This window comes from Pantherophis guttatus, chromosome 2 (assembly GCF_059756535.1).
Source record: "Pantherophis guttatus breed Tessera chromosome 2, ASM5975653v1, whole genome shotgun sequence".
NCBI classification, from domain to species: domain Eukaryota; kingdom Metazoa; phylum Chordata; class Lepidosauria; order Squamata; family Colubridae; genus Pantherophis; species Pantherophis guttatus.
This window is the reverse complement of record NC_142064.1, coordinates 252254742-252280399: the sequence shown is the minus strand read 5'-3', so window position 1 is coordinate 252280399 and position 25658 is coordinate 252254742. Positions and strand designations below refer to the sequence as shown.

The 25658-nt window shown below is 43.4% G+C and overlaps 1 protein-coding gene across 2 annotated transcripts; it reads left to right on the top strand.

Moving 5' to 3' along the window:
* The first annotated feature begins 11857 nt into the window (after positions 1-11857).
* Positions 11858-20954, top strand: LOC117668000 (uncharacterized). Of its 2 annotated transcripts, none has more exons than XM_034421668.3 (3): positions 11858-12385; positions 14432-14545; positions 16485-20954. In XM_034421668.3, the coding sequence occupies exons 2-3, from the start codon at positions 14467-14469 to the stop codon at positions 17855-17857; spliced, it is 1452 nt and encodes a 483-aa protein (XP_034277559.1). In that variant the 5' UTR covers positions 11858-12385; positions 14432-14466; the 3' UTR covers positions 17858-20954. The 2 variants fall into 2 exon arrangements, with proteins under 2 accessions (XP_034277559.1, XP_034277560.1); XM_034421669.3 differs by having other exon boundaries at positions 12198-12555.
* Positions 20955-25658: the final 4704 nt, after the last annotated feature.

The window sequence follows — 25658 nt, the reverse complement described above, 5'->3', positions numbered from 1 at the left end:
CTTGGTAGAGCAAAGCAGAAGCCGAACACTTTGAATAGATTTCGCTTTCTTATCCTTTGCCTATTTGCAACTTTTTAAAATTAAAAAGTATGATACGCTAGTTTAGACGCGTATTTCTCGAAGGATGCGGGTTTTTTTTTTTAATAAAATGAGCCCTTTTGTTTCTATGTTTTCTCAGCCTGATCTTCGCGCGTTGTGATAGGAGTTTATGCTTATTCTGAAATTAAAAAAAAAACAACACTTGGAGCACGACTGGTTTGTTTGCTCGCACGTGAGAACGGAGAAAACCAACAGCCGAAAATTGGGACCAGAGGAAAAATGCAAACCGCAAACCAGTTTGATTAAAAAAAAAGAAAAAGTTGCGGCTCTGGCTGGAAACGAGCTTCCTGATTGGCTCCTACAGACCGGCATGAGCCCTCCGATTGGTTGCTAGGGGATAGAACGCCGAGGTTGAACCTACCTGGGCCAAGGAGTTTCGTCCAGTCATCTGCAACCTGAAATCTCTGACTCGGAACCTGTTCACACGTGCTTTGTAAAATGCAGAACCGATGGCGTCCACGTCACAGTAGTCCTGGAGAGTTTGAAAGCTTGCAGGCACTTCTGGGGCCTTGGCTTGACCAAACGAAGGTATTACCTACGTGTAGTTTTGGACACGGATTTTGCTTTTGAGTGAGGACTTGTTTCTTAAATCAGAAATCTGGTGGCGCCATTTCTGACTCACAAAATGTATTCAAAAGTGTGAACTTGCGCCAGTTCACACTCATCAGAGGCATTTCAATACAAATTTGCTCCCATAAGAGTAACATGACTCTCCGCCTACAATGTCTTAAATAATGGATACTGACTTCAATGTCATAACAAAACATAGTCAAAAGAATGAAGTGTGTGTCCAAACTGCACAGCCATTGTTTGTGTGAGGCAAATCTCACCATTTTGAAGTCACTATGGCTAGTTATGAATGTTATAGATCATTTAAGACTTGAGAAATAAATCCTTCGTCTGCCTCCCCATTTTTTCCATGATTGTTGTTGTTGTTAGTCGCAAAGTTATGTCCAACCCATCGCAACCCCATGGACAACGTTCCTCCAGGTCTTCTCTACCATCTCCGGGGAGAGGGGGGCATTTAATTTCACACCAACTGCTTTTGTGACTCCATCCAGCCACCTCATTCTCTGTCGTCCCCTTCTTCTTTTGCCCTCGGTCATTCCCAGCATTAGGCTCTTCTCCAGTGGGTCCTTCCTTCTCATTAGGTGGCCAAAGTATTTGAGTTTCATCTTCAGGATCTGGCCTTCTAAAGAGCAGTCAGGGTTGATCTCCTCTAGGACTGACCAGTTTGATCGCCTTGCAGTCCAAGGGACTCGCAGGAGTCTTCTCCAGCACCATAGTTCAAAGGCCTCAATTCTTTGGCTCTCAGCCTTTCTTATGGTCTAACTTTCACAGCCATACATTTATTTATTATTTCAATTTGTATACCGCCCTACTCCCGAAGGACTCAGGGTGGTGAACAGCCATAGAATAAAACATATGAGTACAAAATTTAAAATAAAATAAAATGAATTAAATAATTTGGCTGAAAATTTAAAACCCCAATAATTTAAGACCAAATTTAAAATTTCCATTTAAAAAGGGGAGAAACTTAGGTCAGGCCAGCTTGATGAAATAAGAACGTCTTGAGTGCGCGACGGAAGGTACGCAGATCCGGGATCCTCCGTATCTCCGGGGGGAACTCGTTCCAGAGAGTTTCTTGCAACTGGGATAACCATAGAAAACCATTTCCATGATTAGTGTCCAGTAAATATTTGTGTTTTGTATAGTATGATGACTGGGGCACACATAAGGTTTAATTTTATTGAGTGATACCACAGAAAAATATCCAATATTATTGAGAGGTAGGGTTGCATAACATACTGCAATAAAAAAGAAAATGCTTCTGCAAATTTTTTTTCTTTTTCTGTGTCATTTCTGAAAAAAAGATACAGCTGCTTTAAAGAACTATAAAGGTGCTATATAAGCCACTTGCTTGCTATAAATCTGAAAAACAATGTAGGGAACTGGGAAATGGATTGTGACTGCAGGGAGATGAGCAAAGCTTGTTCATACATTCTAATATGGACCCAATATGTTTCCATCAGTGTCTATTTTTACAAATAGTATTTACATTTTATACATCCAGCCTTCTCTTCCTTTTCAGTCTGCTGCCACTCAGTGGCCATTCTGAGGCAATGCCCGTTCAGAGATGCTGCTGTGTGCAATAATGAAAGCCTGCCCATCTACCATATACAGCCTCTAAAAACTCAGATAATTCAAAGGCAATTTTTTTATGCAGTTTTCCTGGAAGATTTTAATCTTAGCATTCCTTCTGACTACAAAGTCCTTGCTTTTCAGATTGCTAGGAACAGGCTGTAACGAATCAGCATCAGGGAAAATACACTCTGCCCATGTTCATGGTAATGACACATATCCCAGCAGAATCTGCAATAGCCAAGCAATGGGCCGGAAAAAAAAATGGGATGTACTGATATATCTTCAGGTGACTTGTAGCAAGTCAGCAAGGTCTTCTGACTCCCAGTGTTTTCACAATAGTGAGAATAAAATCACTTTTTTCCTCCTAAAATAAAAATCTGAAATTAAAAACGATTGGGGGGTAAAGATTTACACAGGAAGTTAGTTCAGAGAACAAATTTTTGGGCTGAACATGTGCCCAGATAAATCCTTTTTCTTAATCTGTCTTCAATGTCTGTATTTTGCATCCAGTTTCAAGTGTCTGCAGTTCAAAGTTTTAGTGACTAAAACTAAATGAGATTTAGTGACTCAATCCCATACCTCAAAGTCAGTGCCTCTTTTGATATCCGATGACTTGGTTCAGGCCATGGATTTTAATTTACGGGATTAGATTAATTTAACCATTGTTTGTAAACTATTGTTTTAGTCTTACAGCAGGTGTAAGTAAAGCCAGCTACTGTCGCTTGGTCAAATCATGGTTAAATAAATCATGATTTAGCATAATGTTTGAAGTCTATCATGAATGCTGACAATTTTCTGGCTAGAAAGGTAAGAACTTGTGTTCTTGAATCCACATCCTTTTTTTTCTTTCATTAGTTGGAATTATTATTTATTTGGCTGATATCCCACCTTTTGTAGAGGAGTCCTAGATGCTCCCTCTTTTTCCCTTTAGCACCAAACTTGTGGAAGAAGTTGGGCTGAGACAGTGACCAGCCCAAAGTCCTCCACTGAGCTTCTGTCACTGAAAAGGGACTAGGGCCTTGGTCTCCCTCCTTCTAGTCCGGGGGTGTCAAATTTCATTGAAGATCACATCAGGGTTGTGTTTGACCTCGGGGGCTGGGGTGGGCGTGGCCACTTGATGTCACTCATGTCAGGGGCGTCTATAGTGGCCCGAGCCCTCCGCCAGCGAAAACGGGCTCCTGAGCTCTGTTTTCAGCCTCCACGGCCTCCTGCCGTACTCTGCCAATGAAAACAGAGCTCAGGAGGGGCCCTCTGTTTTTGCTGGTAGACGCACTGTGAGCCGGTCCTTTGCTGTTTCTAGGGCAGCCCCGTGGGCCGGATCTAAGCACCTTGTGGGCCGGATCTGGCCCCCAGGCCTTGAGTTTGACACCGGTGCTCTAATCTAAACCTTAACCCACTATACCAGATTGGCTCTCAAACTATTTTGCTGTGTTTTGAACCAGAAACCTTGTACATAAATACAAAGTTCCTTGCCACTGTGCTGCTTTTATTGATTGATTGATTGATTGATTGATTGATTGATTGGTTCGATTTATATGCCACCCTTCTCCGGAGACTCAGGGCGGCTTACAATGTGGTAAGCAATAGCCTTCATACTTTTGTATATACCTGTTTAGTAGGGCTTTTGGGGCCCCTCTAAGCGGTGTTCTTTTTTATACAAAGTCAGCTTATTGCCCCCACAATCCAGGTCCTCATTTTACCTATCTCGAAAGGATGGAAGGCTGAGTCAACCTTGAGCCTGGTGAGATTTGAACTTGCAATAATTGCAGGCAGCTGGTGCTACTTAACAGCACTTTAGTCTGCTGCACCACCAAGGCTCTATCTAATAGAATACCAATTAAATTTAATATCAGTTAAATAATCAGTGTTTCATTTTATCCCCTTTGTTTAGTTTTTCAGGTAGTTCTTGGCTTACAATGGATCACTTAGTGACCATTAAAAGTTATGATGGACTTGCCCCCCACCCAGGGCCGGATTTTCCTATAGGCTAACTAGGCTTCAGCCTAGGGCCTCAAGATCCAGAGGGGCCTACACAGTGTGGGATTCTGGGGGTTCTAGGTGGCTCGGCCGAACCCTTTGTTAAATTGCTGGCTCCCCCGCCCCTCCGCACCACTATTTATTGCCAATAAATAGTGGTGGGCGAGGGGCGGGGGAGCCAGCAATTTAACAAAGGGTTCGGTGTTTTTTTTTTGTAATTTTATTGGCCCCCGGAGCTTCAGCATAGGCTAATTGGCCTCCCGGCTCTCAGCTGATTTGTCTGGGCTGTTTTGCTCAGGGCTCTTCTGCTTCCGTGCAAAGAAACGAAAGTGAAACTGCTTTGCTGTTGCTGCAAGGTTGGAAAATTAGGCAGGCAGAATTCTTTTCTTTTTCCTCACCAAAAAAGGTACGTGCAAACAATGGGAATTTTAGGGAAAAAGAGAAGAGTTCAGGATTTTAAAACACAAAAGAAAAAAAAGCTGTATTTAACTAGGGAATTGTAATAATTGAGATACTATTAATTGTATATTTCTGAAAGCAGAAATGGTTAAGTTGTGGTTTGGAGGAATATATGGGGGAAATTATTTGGTTTATTATTATTGGTAAATATAATTAATGGATTTGTAAGAAATTGGATTGCATGGAAATAATTGGAATATTCATGTTCATATTGATTAATATACAAAAAAGGTAGTTATATAACTAATTGATTTATATTAAAATGTTGAATTTATATTAAACAACTAATATTACATAATTAACCAATGTGAGGATGGATATAAAAATAGATGACAATGGGAAGGGGTATAATATAGAATAGAAGGGAAAAATTGAATTTGATTAAGATTAGAGATGAGGATGAGGGTAATATTGGTTTTTTACAAAAATAGATGAGGAATAAATATGGCAAAAAGGAAATATAGAAATTGTAAATTTAATTGAAATGACTAAACACTGTTTAAATTTGTGAACCGGCCAAATACTCTGTTCAAAGAAAATACATTGTATGTTTGTATGTGTGTTTCTAATTATTGTTATTTATTCATATTTGTTCTCTTTTATTCTTTAAAGTTTAACAATTCATTCTTTATCTTAATATCTTTATATTTGTTTGGGGTTGGCTTTCTTCCCTTTCATCTTTTTTATTGTATAGCAATCTTTCTCCTCAAACCTACCACCTCTCTTTTCTTTCCTTCTTACTTTCTCTTCCTCCCCCTCTTCTTCTCCTCCCTACTTCCTCTTCCTTTCTCCTTCTCCTCCTCTCTTCCTCCCTCTCTCTCCTACTCTAATTTCCTTTCCCTTCCTTCATCCCTCTCTATTGCTGTATCCTTTTATGCATATGGACTACTCAGAGGGCTGAAAAAGTTATTTCTGACTGGTCCTTGCACTTTTGACCAGTCCTCGAACTTACGACTGTCGTCATGGTGAAGAAAAGCAGTTGTGAAATGAGTGACATGGTTGTTAAGAAAGCTGCACGGGCATAAATGTGAGGATGGTCATAAGTGTGAGGACCGGTCAAAAGTGCGAGGCCCAGTCAGAAATGACTTTTTTCAGCCCTCTGGGTAGTCCTTTTGTGCATATGGACTACTCAGAGAGCTGAAAAAGTTATTTCTGACTGGTCCTCGCACTTTTGACCAGTCCTCGAACTTACGACTGTCCTCACATTTTACGTTTTTGCCCTATCTTGTCATCATGGTGAAGAGAAGCAGTTGTGAAATGAGTGACATGGTTGTTAAGAAAGCTGCACGGGCATAAATGTGAGGATGGTCATAAGTGTGAGGACCGGTCAAAAGTGCGAGGCCCAGTCAGAAATGACTTTTTTCAGCCCTCTGAAAAAAGTCTATGCACATAGCCACGCCCACCCGGTCACATGACGAGCTACCCACGCCTACACAGTCACGTGACCAGCTAGCCACGCCCGCCCAGTCACATGATTGCCAAGCCACACCCCCAACTAAGCCACGCCCACAGAACCTGTTGTTAAAAAATTGAATCCCACCACTGGTGAAAGGGCCTCATAAGTGGAATAGCCTAGGGCCTCTTTCAATCTAAATCCGGCCCTGCCCCCACCCAAAGGCACTTATGACCCAGTTCCAAATTTGTGACAGCGCACCCCCCCCCTTCATAACCAGAGCACATTTATGGACATTTGCAGCATCCTGGAGTCACATGACCACGATTTACAAAGTTTTCTCCAAAACCCAGCATTTACTTTCAATTTTGGCAACACACCCCACTGTGAACAGTGAAACACCGCTGTTGTTAATTGAGACAATGATTCATTATGAAAGTAAGTCCTGGTTTTCACCAAAACTGTTGCAAAATATGGTCATGTGACAGTGGGATGCTGCAAATGACCGTAAATGCAGCCATGTTGCCAAGCATCCAAAATTCGATTCTGTGACCACTTTGTGGGGAGGGGGACAGAGTCTTGGAACTTCAAATTCACGTTGTAAGTAGCTCCATGCAGTGGTGAAATCCAAATTTTTTTTACTACCGGTTCTGTGGGCGTGGCTTGGTGGGCGTGGTGTGACTTGGTGGGCGTGGTAGGGGAAGGAATGCAAAATCCCCATTTCCACCCCACTCCAGGGGAAGGATACTGCAAAATCCCCATTTCCACTCCACTCTGGGGCCAGCCAGAGGTGGTATTTGCCGGTTCTCCGAACTACTCAAAATTTCCGCTACCAGTTCTCCAGAGCCTGTCAGAACCTGCTGGATTTCACCCCTGGCTCCAAGGTAGGTCTGCTGTAACTTCAAACAGTCGTTAAACAACCAATCATAAGTTAGACTTAGACTTAGAATAACTTTATTGTCACTTTGAATGTACACTAATCGGCATACTTTAAAATGAAATTTCATTGCATTCAGCTCTCAAAGGATCACCACCTCCAATATACACTACATAAACATGACAAAATAAGTTGAGGACTATTTGTATATTTTTTTTATCATAAATAAATGACAGTACAGTAGAGCTGCATGTATATTTTGGAACCATTTGGGTATAGAATGTCTGATGTAGTTTAGCTGAATTTATAAAATATGCTTGCCCAACTCAGTTAAAAACCTAACAGATGTATCTGTACAACAGGGTGAACTCTTTGATTGAGCACAGATTTGTTCTTTGAAAGTAGGTTTGCTTGATGCTTCATATAGTTCAGTGTGTTGTGCAAACACAAAAAAATTGGTTCATTGCGTAATCTAGCAAACTGCTAAGTCTTCTCCAGTAATTCAGCTGGGTAAATAAAGAGGACAATAGACTAAGCCTGGCCCATCGCCATTTGCTGTGCTTTCTGCCTGAGCAGCCACCTCGGACTGGGGGTGTCTCTGCAGATCTGAAGGGTAAGGAGTAGAGCGCAGGCATAGCACAAGACAATATCCAGCTTGCAAGCAGAAGATCCTGCCAAGTGATCTGGACTGGAGAAGGATCTCCGTAGCTGGATCTTTGGTTTATTCTTATCCATGATTCGTTGAAACTCACACATTCAATCAATCCATAGCTGGTTTTTGCAGAACATGGAAATCAATGCTTGAGAAGCAGACTTCTGAAATTCCCTCTGACCATTTGCTCAAACTATCATTTTGAGATAGAAAATTAGAACAAATGAAAAATGGGGATTTTGTTTTTTTTTTAAATTAAAATTGCTTCTCCACTCAGACATAGGAACCTGTCTTGCCCCCCTTCCCTTCCCTTTACTCCTATTACAACCCTTGAAAGGATTGTCCTTGTTGAACCACAGTTTGCTTGGTTTACAGATAAGTCATGGTTTATATCTCTCAAGGGCAATAAAAGTCAAGTTTTTTATTTTAAGATGTTCAATTTCTGAGCTGAACTGAACTGAAAATGGGATTGGGCTAGAGGCTGAAACAGATTACTGGCTTTGTGCCTGAGCCTGTGTCCAAAGTAAATCAGATAAAATTAGGTCTTATTCAGGGGTGGGATTGAAAAATTTTAGCAACCGGTTCTCTGCCTGGTTGATGGGTGGGCGTGGCCATGGGGGCATGGCCTAGTCGGCTTCCTGCACCATGGCAGGGGGTGGGGCATTTTTGCCCTCCCCAGGTTCCGGAGGCTCCTCGAGCCTCCGGGAGGGCAAAAACAGCATCCCCCAGGCTCCGGATGCCCTCCGGAACCTGGAAACGGGCCTGTTTCTGGACTTCCGGTACTTTCGATAGGTCTGTTTTTCGCCCTCCCAGAGCCACCGCACAAGCCCTGCATTTACCTGGCATCCAAAATGGGTTCCATGGAGACTCCTGGGAGGGGCAAGGTGGGGTTGGCAGGGTCAGCCAATCCTTGCAACTACTGGTTCGATGAACCAGATTAAAATTAGCATCTGGTTTGCCCAAACTAGCTGAATCCCACCCCTGGTCTTATTGCATCTTCATTGACATGTGTTGGAAGAAATATCCATCTGGTTCAGTTCCAAGCTGGGAGAAAGGCACTGGAGACGAAATAGAGGCTGGCGGCTGATTGGAAAGAGAGTCCATTGATGAAGCAGAACCACCAAGCATATGTAATCCTGGACAGCTGACCACATAGAGTTGAGAGTGGGTGGTTTTTATCTTGGTGTTGTGGCTCTGTTGCCTGAGCCTGGGCTATCGACAGATGCAGACTCTGAGAGTGAGGGAGAGGAGTTGGCAAGGCCTCCCTCTCCAGGACCCTCCTCTCTGGCAATGCCTCCGGAGGACACCGAAGGCCAAGAGATAGGCCCAGAGCCAAGCACGTCCTCGCAGCCACAGGTGGACAGCGACGAAGTAGATAAGTGCTGGCTAGATCCTCGGCAGCGGCGCAGGGAGAAGCGTGCGCAGCAGAGGGGAAGGCGTGCCAGAGATTAGCTGAGTCACTGGACCACACCCCACAGGGTATAAATGTGGGTGTGGTGGCTGGTTCAGTTTGTGACGAGCAAAAACTAGAAATAATCCATGATCTCTGCGTTACTGGACTTCTGCCTGCCTTGTCAGACTGCATTTGGACTAATCCTTGTATTGTTGAAACTTTGCCTGCTTTATCGGAATGCTTGCAGTCTAATCTTTGTTTTGTGTGAGTAAAGTCTGAATTGGCAGCTAGCCACTGGGTTGCTGCCAGCTTTATCTTCAAAGATTTTGTCGTGTGGCTTATTAACTCCGGGCCGTCTGTGGGGGTGCGTGTGTGGGACGGGGACAGAACACTTGGGCTTTGCGGGTGGCCCTCCTCAGCTCCGTTTTCTCTGGCAGAGGCACTGCAGGCTGGTCCTTCGCTGTTTCCACAGCAGCCCCTTGGGCCAGATCTAAGCACCCTGTGGGCTGGATCCAGCCCCTAGGCCTTGAGTTTGACACCATTGCTCTAGATAGTGCCAGAAGAAACAAGCAGTCAAAAAATATGTCACAGCCTAACACTTGGTAGAGCAGTCATGAAGGCCTTGGAAAAGATACCCCAATGCCGTGATATGTCTATACCTACAAAGATCAAACTTGTGCAAACCATGGTATTCCCTCTTGAAGTTCAAGTGGAACTTTGTAGAAGCAGCATAGGAAGCATAGGAAGAGTATTGATGCTTTCAAGTTTTGATGTTGGAGAAGACTCCTAAGGATACCAGGAGCAGCCAAGAAAACAAACCAATTATTGAACATCAACCCAAAAGTTCTCACAAAGGACTTGGCTCAAATTGTTCCGCTTCAGATACATCCTGGGAAGACCTAGCTGTCTGGAAAAGGCCCTAATGCTGGGAAAGGTCGAAGGGAAGAGAAGAGAAGATTAGCAGCAAAGCGGGTAGACTCGGTTTCATGGCAATGGGTGCAACTGTTGGAAGACGCAAAAGAGCAGGTTAGGGATAAATCATATGAAACATAGGAAATCTATGTGGCCACTAAGAGTAGCAGCAACTTGATGGCACATAGTCACTTACCTGGATGATATTTAGCAGCCCTTGTACTGTGTATTGTTTGGCAACTCCCAGGTACTAAGATGTCACATATCCAAAACAGTGGGATTTTACTCTGTATTTAAAATCTCCCTGCTGTCCTGCAAATCTATACAGTGAATTATCTTATTTATTTATTTATTTATTTATTTATTTATTTATTTATTTATTTATTTATTAGTTCGATTTATATGCCGCCCTTCACCAGAGACTCAGGGCGGCTTACAATGCGTTAAGCAATAGCCTTCATACTTTTGTATATACCTGCTTAGTAGGGCTTTCGGCACCCCCCTAAGCAGTGTTCTTTTTTATAAAATGTCAGCTTATTGTCCTCACAATCCGGGTCCTCTTGATCAGGGGGCCTTCAAACTTGGCAATTTTAAGACTTGTGGACGTCAACTCCCAGAATTCCTCAGCCAGCCATGCTCAAGCTTTTGTATACGTTATCTTCTGGGCTGACCATCACATTAAGCAGAGTGATAAAGGGTAGCTGGAGTCATTTCCTGGAAGACTGTAGGTACTGTATAACTACTAGATTGTGCTGCACCCTGTGGTTGTGATAGCTACTGTAGCTCTAACACAGCTGCTTGCAATTTCTGCTGGTTCGAATCTCTCCAAGGCTCAAGGTTGACTCAGCCTTCCATCCTTTCTAAGGTAGCTGAAATGAGGACCCAGTTTGTGGGGGCAATAAGCTGATTTTGTATAAAATATACAAAAGAATGAAGGCTATTGCTTAACGCATTGTAAGCCGCCCTGAGTCTCCGGAGAAGGGCGGCATATAAATCAAATTAAAAAAAAAAAATGCAGCATCTGTGGTTGACAGCGCCAGCGTGAAAAAAAATATTAGCAGTTTGTTCATGTAATGACAGGGAGATACTGCATCCTGTCTTTAGGCAAGGAAGCTATCTTTAGCATCACTGCACATCCAGTGAATTGAAACCGATAGTAGTAATAATGACAAGAGGGAGCCCACTAAGGATACCTTACCCAAGCCTATCCCCTACCATTGTTGACACTGGAGGTCCTTCAGCTTCAGGAAAGAAATAGAGCATCATTACTGACCTACACCAAAAGCAAACATACACCTATGCTTGCCAACACAAAGGGAGACCTCTGTCCATGCAAATACTTGTGTTTTCCATTGTGTAGTTTGGACTGCACCTGAGTCCACTGTGTGTTTTGTCTTTGAACACTACATCTCGCAGATGGCCAATTTCTCATCCGATTCTTTCTAGTTATGCCTTGCACAAATGCTTCATCAGTGCATCCTTTCAGAGCTAACACTTATAGGTCTGCTCAGGTCCAAGAAACACAATTAGCGCTCAGGAGATAATGATTATGACAGGCACTCGTTTTATCCATTTATGAGATGTACATCCCATTTTTTTTTTCTCCAGAGACTCAAAGTGATGACTTTACATGAAAATCTCCTTTTCATTCTAACCCCATAATAATTGCTTTTTGGGGTGGCTTGTAACCGGCCCTAAAGACTAGTGTTTGTAATTGGGGAGTGGATGTGAACCTTGGTCTTCCCAAACCATATCCAAGCGTTAACACCACACAGCTGGAATTCCCAAAGGTGTTTTTTTCAGGAGGCAATTGGACTTTCTTGTTTTTTTTTTCTTTTGAAGACGTTTCGCTCCTCATCCCAGAAGCTTCTTCGGCTCTGACAGGATAGCAGGGAATGGAGCTGAAGGTCCTGTCAGAACTGAAGAAGCTTCTGGGATGAGGAGCAAAACGTCTTCAAAAGAAAAAACAACAACAAGAAAGTCCGGTTGCCTCCTGAAAAAGCACCTTTGGGACAACCATGACCTGGGTGACTGAGAATCTCTACAAGACTTCCACACAGCTGGAACAGCTGGCGCCTTCTGGAAGGACTGGAAGGAGCGCCAGAGATAAGCCAGGCTGACCAGCTGGGAATCAGCGGCCTGGTGGCATGTGGAGCCGAGCGAGAGACGGAATCGCCGGCGCGGCCTCCAAAGCCACCGTGGGCCCCGCGGAGGGCTTGCAAAAGCAGCCGTAAACTTCCTGTTCAGCGTTGCCTCTAGGACCTGGAAGGAACCGAGATGCCGAGGCTGCAAGGAGGAAGAACAAGCGCCACCATAACCGGGGTCTGAAGTCGGGCTCGTTCGGGCAAATCCAGGCTCTTTTTTTTTTTTCCCCTCCCGGACCTCGGCAGCCTCCGCTTCTCCCAGCGCCGGCAGAGAGATCCCTACCGGCCGCCTGCTCTAGCTGGAGGCTTCCTTTTTGTGTCCGACAATCGCAAGGCAAGCAGGGAGGGAAGGAGCCTCTCTGGCGGCGGAGGCTGCGAGGGCAGCCCAGGCAGCCCTTTTTCTCCGGGGAGCAGGGAGGGAGGGAGCGAGGAAAATAAACAAAAGGGCGCAAATTAAGGCTTGGAGGCATCGCGCAAGGAGAAAATGCGGCCTTTGCAAATCCGGTGCGTCGCCTATATAGAAATGGCAGGGCATTCCTGATGGGGAGGAACTGCTTTCTTTGTACTGTATAGAGTGGGAAAGGCCGTCTCGCTTGAGTCGTCTGTGGCGGCTGTTTCCCATCCTCTATCGCCTGCGGAGAGAGATCACCCCCCAGGCTGAGGCAGGGGAGGCTGGTCTGCCGATGCCCAAAGGCCGCAGTTTTGGAGTTAACTTAGGGCTGCCCTTTAAATGCCCGGCCTCAAAGGCACAGCGTTTGAAGAGCAGAAGCCAAGAGCTGAGGGATGCAGCTGCCTTCCCTTCAAAGGCTGTTTGTGCCTGGTTGTTGTTGCTGTTTTATTTGTTTGTTTGTTTATCCACCCACGCATCTCTGTTTTTATTTGTCTGTCTGCCTATCAGTCTGTCTGTCTGTCTGTCTGTCTGTCTATCTATCTATCTATCTATCTATCTATCTATCTATCTATCTATCTATCTATCTACCTACCTACCTACCTACCTACCTACCTACCTACCCATCCATCCATCCATCCATCCATCCATTCTGTCTGTCTGTCTGTCTGTCTGTCTGTCTGTCTATCTACCTACCTACCTACCTACCTACCTACCTACCTACCCATCCATCCATCCATTCTGTCTGTCTGTCTGTCTGTCTGTCTGTCTGTCTGTCTGTCTGTCTATCTATCTATCTATCTATCTATCTATCTATCTATCTATCTATCTATCTATCCATCCATCCATCCATGCATCCATCCTGTCTGTCTGTCTATCTATCCATCCATCCATCCATCCATCCATCCATCCATCCATCTATTTATCCATTCTATCCATTCTATCCATCCATGCATCCATGCATCCATGCATCCATCCATCCTGTCTGTCTGTCTCTCTATCTATCCATTCTATCTATCTATCTATATCTATCTATCTATCCATCCATCCATCCTGTCTGTCTATCCATTCTATCTATCTATCTATCTATCTATCTATCTATCTATCTATCTATCTATCTATTCCTCCATCCATCCATTTATCCATTCTATCCATCCATGCATCCATCTATCCTGTCTGTCTGTCTGTCTGTGTGTCTGTCTATCCATTCTATCTATCCATCCATCCATCTCCCCTACAATGTGAGAGTTGGTGGTTGTTGCTGCTGTTGTATTGATTGATTGATTTTGCCACCCATCTCCCCTATAATGCAAGGGTTTTGAACTCATCTTGGTGATCCACAGCAGGAAATCAGTAACTGGGCACCACTGACTTTGCTTTAATACCTGCCTGCTGGATCATCTTTCTCCAGAATCTTAATTGCGCGGCATGGCCCCCGCCTTTCAAAAACTTTCTTCAAAACCAACATTCAAAAAACAATACTCATACATTCTTAATTTAATTTTAACACATAAAAGACCTATTAACTATAGAAAAATCATAGCCATTTAACATCACGCAATGTTTCTCTAGTCAAATTAAATATAATTAAATCTCAACGTCAAAACTTCAGCTTTCTCCTTTTCCTGTAGGAAATCTAACAGTCTCTAAGCTGCAAGAAATATAGTTAAATTGTTGTCTCTAACCAAAACAATTTTGCCGTCTCAGCTAGCTCCAATCCCTTAAAAGATTACTTCAGTGCCCCGATCAAACCTTCCCCCAAACTGGCATCCATGTACATTAGGACTATAAATCCCTGAATGTACAGTATATGAATTACAGAATGTGGAAATATAACATTTCTCCCAAAATACAATCCATGATTGCCTCAGCACTTAGACGTTCCATGCATGAAAATTCTCAAAAGTTTGCTGGAATGTCTCCATGTCTAATTGCAGTTCTGACCTGTTTTCATTTCCATTTCTTTTTTTTTAACTATCCTTTTCTATTTAGGATTTCCTATCTTAAAGTCTAAATTAAGATCCAGGATGGAGAAGGAGGAAGAAATACAAAATCCAGATTCCCAGAGCACTGGAGAAGAGACAGTGAGAAATGAAACCAGTTCAGGTAAAGAAGTGGATAGAAAACCATAACAGTGTTTTTAAATGATAACTGTGTGAATCATTCTGAGTTTGTCTGCTGAAGGATAATTAGTCTGCCCATCATTGATTTCCCAGGATTTGAAGGAATGGGTTCTTGTTTTTCTTGCATCCTTCCTCAAGTGCAAAATGATACAGGACAATTCTTAATACCAATCCATAGATGAGGTAGGTTTCACACTTCTCTAACTTGTTGCTTTGTAGATATATTGAAGTCTACACGGCCAGATGAGTTCTTATAAAGTGATGGTGGAATAAGTTTGAAATTTTGCTAAGATGGCTATCCGGGGTTTTTGCTATCCAGGGTTTTTTGTTTTCAGTGCCTTGGAGTTAGTGTTGATTCCTGGTGACTCCCTGTAGTTTTGTCAGCAAGGTTTTTCAGAAGTGGTTTGCCGCCTTCACTTCTGCTTTCCTAGGGCTGAAAGAAAATGAGGGGCCCAAAGTCATCCAGCTGGCTTTGTGCCTAAGGCAGAACTAAAAATTATGGTTTCCCAGTTTCTAGCCTGGGAAGGCTGCACCAAGCTGGCTCTCCCAGTATAATAACTGTGAAATAAAAGATTCCAAACTCATAGTCTGTAGACATTCTCAGTCATCCAGGTCATGGTTGTCCCAAAGGTGCTTTTTCAGGAGGCAACTGGACTTCCTTGTTTTTTCTTTTGAAGATGTTCCGCTTCTCATCCAAGAAACTTCTTCAGCTCTGACAGGATTCAGCTCTGACAATTTGGGATGAACACCCTTTAAATGGTGTGGGAGTAGGAATGGATTTCCCCAAAAATTGCAGATTACAGGAACCAGGAGCACTACTTAGGACCCAGATAAACTTCCAAGTGCTTCAGTAACCCTCTAAAACAGTGATGGCTAACCTTTTTGCCATCACGTGCCAGGAAGGGGGTGGGCGGAGGAGGTTCACGTGAGTGCGTGCCCACACCCATAATTCTATGCGCCCTGCCCTGCGCATGTGCGTGCAACCCCCCCTCCCCCGCTCCTGGCACGTGATAGCCCCATTTTTCTTTCTCACCTGGCTCCAAATCCTCTCTATGCAGCCTTCCCCACCCCCTTGGAGGTTCTCTGGAGGCCTAAAACGGCCTATTTCCCAACTCCCGGTTGGACAGAAAGTGACATTTTTTGCTGACCCCAGCCTCCAGATACTCCTAGAGGGGTTGGGGATAGCAAAAAACAAGGGGGTGGGGAAGGCAGTTTTCGCCCTCCCCAGATGCATAGAGAGGATCTGGAGCCAGGTGAGAAAGAAAAACAGGCCTTCCTCTCCACCTCCAGAGGCAGGAAACAGCCTGTTTCCCTACTTCTAGTGGGCCCAGAAGGCCTGAAAATCAGATGGCCAGCACGTGCATGCGAACCAGAACTGAGCTGGCGTGCCCACTGATATGGCTATGCGTGCCACCTGTGGCACGCGTGCCATACCATAGGTTCACCATCACAGCTCTAAAAGGAAGCAAATGACCAGCTGTCTGCAAGGAATATAAATCTTTCCATTCTCCACTATCCTGTCAGAGGTGAAGAAGCTTCTTGGATGAGAAGTGAAACGTCTTCAAAGAAAAACAACAACAAAGTCTAGTTGCCTTCTGAAAAAGCACCTTTGGAATTCCAAACTCATACTTGCAGATAACTTGTTCAGTGGATAGAATAAAGCATGAAACATAAACTGTCTTTGTAAGCGATAGAAGGTGACCTCCCCCCCAAAAAATCATCAGGCTACTTGAGATGATTTCAGAAAAGCAAAGAATGCCACTGTTTTCTGTTGGCTGAATCACAGGGGTCTTGTTTCGTATGGTGGAGTGTTAAAAGGATCAGCTGAAGTGTTAGTTGAGAATCTGGACAGTTTTTCAGTTAGATGGGCTGATCTTTGTTGTCTAAAAAAAGTTTCCTCCTGCTTCTCTTCTGACTTTCAGAAGTTACTGTTGCCGGTGACAAGGTGGCCTCTGCAGCCGTCACTGTGGCCACAGCTGCTGTAGCTGCTGTCAAGACCGTTGTCGGGATCCAGTCACAACTTTTCAGCCGTTTGGCTACCCGTCGGACGTTTCTGCCCCGCCATCGTCGTGACCTGCTGGAGCTTGAGCAGATGGTGGAAAATGCAGCTGCCGTGCGCCTCCGAGCAGTGGTGGAAACCAGCATTGACTCTTTGCGCGCCATGATGTGTTCGTGCCTCTTCCAGTCCCCGGCGGTTCTTGCTGGGCTGATAGACGAACTCTACATCATGGAGCGGGCCTTCTGGGTGCAGCCGGGTCGCTCCGAATGGTGGGAAAAGGTCGTGCTGCCCCATTGGGATGACCACCTTTGGCAGGAGAACTTCCGGATGAGTCGGCAGACTTTCATGGAGCTGTGTGACAGATTGAGGCCAGTTCTTGAACGTCAGACAACCAACATGCGGGCACCCATTACTGTTGAAAAACAGCTGGCCATAGCCATATGGAAACTGGCCACCCCAGATAGCTACCGCTCGGTAGCAGAGTGTTTTGGCGTTGGGCGCTCCACTGTCTCCAGGATAGTCATGGAAGTTTGCCAAGCTCTTTATGATGTCTATCACCATGTGGTTCTTCTGACCAAGCCCCGCGAGGTGATAAAAGGCTTTTCAGCCAAAGGTTTCCCTCATTGCATTGGGGTGATCGATGCAACCCACATCCCTATCATTGCTCCTGCTCACCGAGCCATGGAATACATCAACAGCCGAGGGTATTACTCAATGGTTCTGCAGGCCCTGGTGGATCATGAAGGCAAATTCATCGATGTGTATGCTGGGCGATCCGGGAAAGTTCACGATGCCAGGATCTTTCGCAGCTCCCCCATCTTCCGGGCCATGAATCAAGGCACTTTCGGTCCTAACACTACAATGGACATAGAGGGAGAGCAAGTAAAGCCGGTCATCTTAGGAGACCTTGCTTACCCTCTTCTGCCATGGCTAATGACTCCTTACAGCGGCCAGTTGGACTCCCGAAAACAGCTCTTCAACAGCACACTTGGCCACTGCCGGACAGTGGTGGATTATGCCTTTGAGCGGCTCAGGGGCCGCTGGCGGTGCCTCCTCTCCCGCCTCGATGTGCGAGAACGCTACGCCCCGCGGGTCATTGTAGCCTGCTGCATTTTGCACAACATCTGTGAGAGCAAAGGGGAACCTCAGCAGGAAGGGTGGGAAGAGGTGGTGAGGTCTGTGTCAAGATCTTACCAGCAGCCAGAAAGACAGCTGATGTACATGTCCAACCCACATGCCCGGGAGATCAGGGATCTTTTTAGCACATACTTGGAAAGGAGAGAACAGGAAAAGTAGGATAAATGGTTATTTATCCTCCTCTGCACACACACATACACACACCAAAAAAAAAAAAAAAAAAGAACAACCCTTGGAACAGAAGTTGGGGAAAGGATAGCAGGCTTTTCTCTGCCTCTTTTCTGAATACAAATAGTCCTCGACTTACAACCATTCGTTTAGCAACCATTCAAAGTTATAATGGCCCTGAAAAAAGTGGCTTGCGACTGGTCCTTGCACTTAACAACTGTCGCAGCATCCCCAGGTGATCAAAAATTGGGTGCTTGACAACTGGCATATATTTACAACAGTTTTGCAGGGTCCCAGGATCATGCGATCCCACCTGACGCCTGGCAAGCAAAGTTAATGGGGGAAGCTGGACTTTGCTTATTCATTGAACAATTACAGTGATTCGCTTAATAACTGTGGCAAAATGGTTAGATTTGGAGATGACTCATCTTTGGCATTTTAACAATGGGAATTCTGGCCCCACTTGTGGCTGTTAAGTCAAGGAGTATCTGTAAGTTGTTATTACTAGGGTTAAAATGCAATTGATCACTTCTGATAGTAGGTAGCCGGTTTATCTTGCTCCTCCTTGACCAAAGCAGGTGGCCAAGGCTGTCTTCTGCCTCTGGGTTTCCTGTTGCCTTCCTGCGGGTGGTGCTTCTGCCTAGAAAGCAGCAACCTTAATGCTGCACCTTTCTTATTATCTAAGGCTGCTGCCTTTACAGGCATCAATTACCCAGGTTAGCATAATGTGCCCTAAGACACTGTTTATTCATTAGTTGTACTAATGTACTAATTAGTTGTACTAATTGCACTAATCTGGCCAACTGTGGTTTATTCTATAAACCACACTTGGCCAGATTAGTACAATGTACCAAAACCAAAGAAACCATCTTTTGGCCCAATGCAACATGCAAACCCAACATCTTTGCTGGGGTTGGTTTCAGGTTTGAAGGTGGGAAGCTCTGGAAAGAGCTTTTGAAGAACGTTGCCTTCCATTCGTGGACTTCACTAGCAGCAGCCCTCTGATTGGTGCTGGAAGTTGCCCTTTGCATTTCCCATAGTTCCCTCGTAGAATGTCGGTCCTTTGGCGTTGTGGTATATTTTAAAATGGCAGCTCCCATCATGGGATGGAAGTTAGAAAATGAATGAATATTGTGTCTTTTTTTTCTCCACCACCCCATTCCTGCCAACATGTCTTATAAAGAACAGACCAGAGGCTGTTCTGGTCTACCCTTGGTTCCCAAAATGGTCATTTAGGTTCTTACCAAAAGCTACTTCTAGAGCCTGAAGGAACCATCTAATCACTATAGTAAGGAGCTGTTGTTCATCTGATGTCCATGAATGTGTATATGTTTACTTTAAACCTCTCCAGGTTGGCCCCACGTCTATGGGGAATGAAATCCTTCCCTGTTACTCAAAAACACTGCAAAAGGCAATCCACAATTTTCTTACGGTCAGGAATCAGTGCTAAATTACTGACCTACATCTTGAAAAATCACATTTGCATATTTTTACTCAAAACTCTTGAGGCAGTTTACTCTCTTTCTCTCTCTTACTTTCAGACTCTGTGTAGGGAGGAATAACCCTGATGGATTTGGCAGGCTTTTTGTTGGGATTACAAAACAATTCACATTGCAAGATTTGAATGTCCTGAAATCAGGGAAGTAGTCCTAGCTATTATGTATCGGAATAGAATGCAAACAGAAAAGAGATAATTTGCATTGTGGTGATTCATGTCCCCAAATGAAGGCTCAGTACTTAGAGCTTTGTTTCCACCCTATGTGGCCCTCCTTTCTACCTCTCTAATTCTTCTATCCAAACCAGGCATATGCTATATAGATAATATAAGACACTTGACTGGACCTTCAGACACAATCTAGTCCCATGCTCCTACTACTTGTTTTAAAATTGCATCCAGTTTACTTAATTGCCTGCACAACACACTCATAAATAAATATGATATTTTAATAAATCACGTACCTTATAGAGTTGTTGCCAAAAATTATAGACATGAATTATATGGAGTATTCTGATTATACCCCTCAGCTTGGCTCAAAGCTTGGAGCTGCCATTATGTTTACTCAAGAATAGATATTTTCTTTGCCTCAAATTCCAGGCCTTTCATCTTCCAAGCCACTCTATGATGTATCCCATTTTTGTCCCATTATCCAAGGGGACATTACACAAATTTCCTTGAGGTTATTTAACTTGGGATTTCTGATCAATTTTGCTTGAAAATGGGTGTCATTGTTTGGAAGGAGAGTTCCATTTGACCATTGAATACCAGGATAGGAATGTCACTCAGAAAGTAGCAGAGCAGGACAAAAACAATCTGAATTAATTCGTAATAATACATTTGTAATCATTTTCACCTGCTTCATAGTTGCCTTTTCTTATTACAGATTGGCAACACAGTTGGGACTGAGGTTGTCTCTTAAAAATAGATAGCGTAATGATTAGTGGAAGAGAAAGAATTAGATAATTAGTAGCTCAGATATAGAATAAGAGAGTAAGTAGAAAATACAGAATTAGGAAGATGGGCAAAAGGAGCAAATATGAGAAAGGAAACATTTAAAAGACCTAGGAAAGGAGGTGTATGGTTGGGAATTTTTAAGCAATATTTAAGAGAGCTGAAAGGCCTCTATTCCTGTTTGTTGTAAATCTCATAGCCAGACTGTTTGAACTGCTTCAAATCCAGGATCTGCCAATAATGACTGGAAATTTTAATCCAACAGATTTGGAGGGTGCTAGGAGAACTGCTTTACAACAATTGTTCTCAAATACACAATTTTGGAACAGAGTAACGTATGATATCGGTTTTAATGAAGCACAAAATTCATCAAACTGGAATTAGTAGTGTTTCTATGTGGCTGGCTTAGTTGCGTGGATTTCTAGTTATGGTTTATGGAATAATTATAAAAAGTGTTTGACTTGATATGTCACGTTAACTTAAACCATCCACATTATTAATTGAAGTATTGAGTGAACCAGTCCAGAATTCTGACATGTCTTAACTTTTCCCCCTTGTTTGATTTCCCTAATCAATGTCAATTTAAATTAGAGAATTTCCTGTACTTCCTGCAAATTCTAAATAAAACTGTTTATTGAATGTTAGTGTCTTTTATTATTTTTATCATAATTGTAAAAATATGTACCACAGCAAGTAGCAGCTCAGCTGATCTTAGTCATGGTTGCTAAGCAGGATTGGGTTTGGTGCGTGAAAGAGCACAAGGAAATCACAAAACCATGGTCCAAATTGAAAAGTTAAAAAAAAAAACTTAGGGAACAAACCAATTTCTTTCAATGAACCTTTGAATGGCTCTGCTGTAAATTAAACAAACTCATTAGCCATCTGTTGGGATAGCTTGCCAACAGTTCATGTCTTGTTCTATACAGAGATACAGAGGAGCCAAGAAGTATTAAACAGGGACAGTTGGGATCTTGTGGAATAGCTATTGGATAAGTAGGAGGTTGCTGGTTGTGAGAACATTTTCAATAATGAGGGGGTCAAGCTGTTTTACAAAGCACCTGAAGGCCAGACAAGGAATAATGGATGGAAATTGACCAAGGAGAGATTCAACCTAGAAATGAGGAGGAACTTTCTGACAGTGGGAACAATCAACCAATGGAACAGCTTTGCCTTCAGAAGTTATGGGAGCTTCATCACTTGAGGCGTTCAAGAAAAGATTGGACTGCCATTTGTCAGAAATGGTATAGGGTCTCCTGCCTGAGCGGGGGGTTGGGCTAGATGTCCATAAGGTCCCTTCCAACTCTGTTAATCTGTTAAACTAAAAGATGGCTGTTGAGTAAAAAGAAAAGTGAAAAAAGGCAAGAAAAAAAATCAGAAGATACAAAATCCAAAGAAAGTGAGCACTCACAGCTCATAAGATGTGATGAAACAAAAAAAATGAGGGGATAAGTATGAAGGAGAATTACTAGAGATGTGTGTGAAAGTAAAACTAGATTAGCACTTGGCAGGATAGCTGTGAAAACCATGGAAAAGCTATTCGGATACAGGTCTACCAGCAAGATCAAAAGTGTGTAATCAAGGATTTTTCCTGTGACATTCTATGAAAGTGAATGTTGGACTTTGAAGAAGCAGGATAGAGTATTCATGCTTTTGAAGTTTACTGTAAGATTCTTCAGGATGTCATAGGTGTCCAAGAAATCAAATAAATGGACCATAGAACAACTGATTCAGAGTTCTCGCTTGAGGCATCAATGGTTCAAATTACGTTCTGGCACCTTATGTAAAATTCAGATCCCTTGACAAGTCCATAATTCTGGGAAAGCTAGAAGGAAAAGAAGAAAACAGTATCAACATGGATGGACTCAAACAGTGAAGATGGGTACACCACTGGAAGATCTGAAGAGCAAGGCAGGGGACAGATCATCCTATCTATGTGGCTGCTGAGAGACGACATCAGCTTGATGGTACATAATTAATCCATGAAAATGAAAGATGCAAAGAAGTTGTAATTAGTAATCTGGCCCACCAGAAGTTTCAGCAGTTCCAGCAGTTCCATGCAAAGCTGGCCAGAAGAGATTCCCAAATGTGATAACAGTTTGTTGGGGCTAGAAAAGGAAGAAACCAGAAAGCAGCTGTGTGGAATCTACTATAGGCTGAAACAAGGAGAAGAGAGTTGCCAAACAAGATTCTGGCATTCACCAGAAGAGAGTTCCCACTGAAGTACAAGTAATCCTCATCACCACGACTTATGGAGCCCAAAATTTCCATTCCTAAGCAATGCAATTGTTAACTGAGTTGTGCCCCATTTTACAATCATTTTTGCCATAGTTGTTAAGTACCGTACTTTTCAGAGTATAAGACGCACTTCCCTCCCCCCAAAAAAGAGGGTGGAAATGTTGGAGCGTCTTATACATCGAACACAGTCATTTTTGGCCTCCCGAAACCCCACCGTGTGCATCCCGTTTTTGCCAAAAACAGGCCCATTTTTTGCAAAAATGGGATGCCCAGAGGGTTTGGGAGGCCTTCAGAGGGCTTCTGGGGGCTGGGGAGGGCAAAAATGTGACATGTGGGGGGTTTGGGAGGCCAAAAACAGGCCCGTTTTTTGCAAAAACGGGATGCGCAGGGGGTTTGGGAAACCTGTAGAGTGCTCCTGGGGGCCAGGGAGGGCAAAAACCAGACGCGCGGACAGAGGCGAAAAACTATTTGTTTTCTTGTTTTCCTCTTCAAAATCTTGGTCTTATACTCCGGTGTGTCTTATAGCCCAAAAAATATGGTAAATCATTGCAAATGTTAAATGAATTTGGCTTCCTGCATTGACTTTGCTTGTCAGAAGCCAGCTGGGAAGATCACAAATTGTGATCACATGCCCTGGGACAGTACAATTGTCATAAATACATACCAATTGAATTTTGATCATATGATCATAGGGATGCTGAAACGGTCATGTGAAAAAAGACTATAAGCCACTTTTTTCAGTGCTGTTGTAAGTTAAACGGTCACTAAATGAATTGTTGTAAGTCAAAGGCAGGGGTGAAATGCTCCTGGTTTGGACTGGATCGCCCGATCCGGTAGCGATGGTGGCGGGTGGTTCGGAGAACCGGTAGCAAAAATCCCTGTGCCCCCCCCCATGCCCAGTTGAGTCGCACGATCATCAGAGGCTCGTTTTTTTACTTTTAAAAGCATTTTTTCTACAACCTCTTCCGCCGAAAAAATGCTTTTAAAAGTAAAAAAAAAACCCTCTGATGATCGCACAGCTCAGCTGGAATCGTCAGAGGCTTTTAAAAGCATTTTTTACAACCTCTGGCCGAAGAGGTTGAAGAAAAAATGCTTTTAAAAGTAAAAAAAAAAAAAGTTGGCCACACCCACCCAGTCACATTATCCCCCCACCACCACCACCACCACCAAGCCATGCCCACAGAACCAGTAGTAACAAATTTTACATTTCACCACTGGTCAAAGGCTACCTGTATCTGAAGAGGATAAAGAGAAAGTTAAAGAAGGTAAAGACAGAAAGAATGGCATTATGTCAGCAGAAGAGCAACTGTTATCCATTGTGAGACGTGATAATAAATTCAGACACTTTAGTTTTTGGGGAATAGCCCAAGAATTAAATGGGGAACAAAGCACATATTTTGTCCTTCAGCTCCAAGACTTTCAATCAATAATCAAAATATATTAATACTCTTTAAATCCTAGTAGCCACCAAGGTTCGAATTGAAACCTATCTCTCAAGCTAGCTTATTAGGGGTGTCTGAATCCAGGACTCTATTAATACTGCAGGATCCAATCTGGGTTGGTCACCAGGACCAGAGATTTTGTCTTCTGAGCTTTCATGCTGGAGCCCATCTTCTCTCTAGCAGAGTCAGTGGTGGGTTGCTCCCGGTTCGCAAGAACCGGTAGTAAAAATTTGTAGTAGTTCGGAGAACTAGTAATAACACTGGCTGGCCACGCCACCGAACCGGTCCCCGGCCTAGTCACCACTCGCTTACCCCGCCCACCTCATCAGAGGCTTTTTTTTTTTTTTTACTTTTAAAAGCATTTTTTCTACAATCTCTTCAGCCGAAAAAATGCTTTTAAAAGTTAAAAAAAAAAGCCTCTGATGATCGCGCGGCTCAGCTGGGATCGTCAGAGGCTTCTGAAAGCATTTTTTCTGCAATCTCTTTGGCCGAAGAGGTTGTAGAAAAAAAAAAGCCTTTAAAAGCCTCTGGCGATCCCAGCTGAGTTGCCTGATCGTCAGAGGCTCCTAAAAACATTTTTTTCTGCAACCTCTTAAGGTTGTAGAAAAAATGCTTTTAAAAGTAAAAAAAAAAAAAAACATTGGCCACGCCCACCCAGTCACATTACCCTTCACCAAGCCATGCCTACAAAATAAGCCACGCCCACAGAATCGGTAGTAAAAAAATTTAGAACCCACCCCTGAGCAGAGTGTGTACTGTTCTGTGTGTGGTACTTATAGTGCCTGTTGTGAGTGGCTTTTTAGATGTTGATTGGGGTGTGTTGATGGCTGGCTTTTAAGTCATTAGCTGTCCTTTGTTTGTGCTGCCCAGCCCTCACCTTCTAAGTGCTTGATAGGCTGGTGGTAATTCAGCATTCCTATTGACTGACAAGGGGCCTGTTTCCCAGGCTTCAATCACTTGCCTGGCTATTTTTTTATTTTTTTTTTGCAATTTTGCAGCTACCAAGATTGTTGGATGAGCAGGCACAAAAACAGCCATACACAGAAGAGCACACACACTGCTAAAGAGAATTTGCCTAAAGATGGGCTCCAGCATACTTCTGAAAGCTCAGAAGACAAAACCTCTGGTCCTGGTGAGCGACCCAGATTGGATCCTGCAACATTATCCTGGGACATTTTCCTTCATTCTATTAATACTCTCTAACTTGGGGGGAGGGGGGGAGAGGTATCCAAAAGCAAAATCTACAAATAAGCCCTTAAATCTGCATGCATTTACTTGACCTATATACCCACACTTTTGGCCACTATGGATGGTTGATGTTCTTTTATGTAATTTTCTGTGGTGTGGAGATGATGCAATTGTCTATTAATTGTCAACCTGTTGTTTTCATTCTTGCTTCTCTCACTGGGAATATTTTGTTTCAACAGAAGCCAGACAGAAAACACAATTCTCCCAAGTGATGATGTCCTACAGGATTTCATTCCCATTGGTTTTAGGGAGATTTATTCTAGCATCAGCAGGGATGTTCAGTGCCCCTCATTTCACAACCGTCCCAAAGTCACCCATTTTTGTAAGTGTATGTTTAGCATGCATAAACATGCCTAGTTGAGGATTATTTTTACCCCTGAATTTCTAAACACCTTGCTTTACTAAAGTGGAAAGTGGT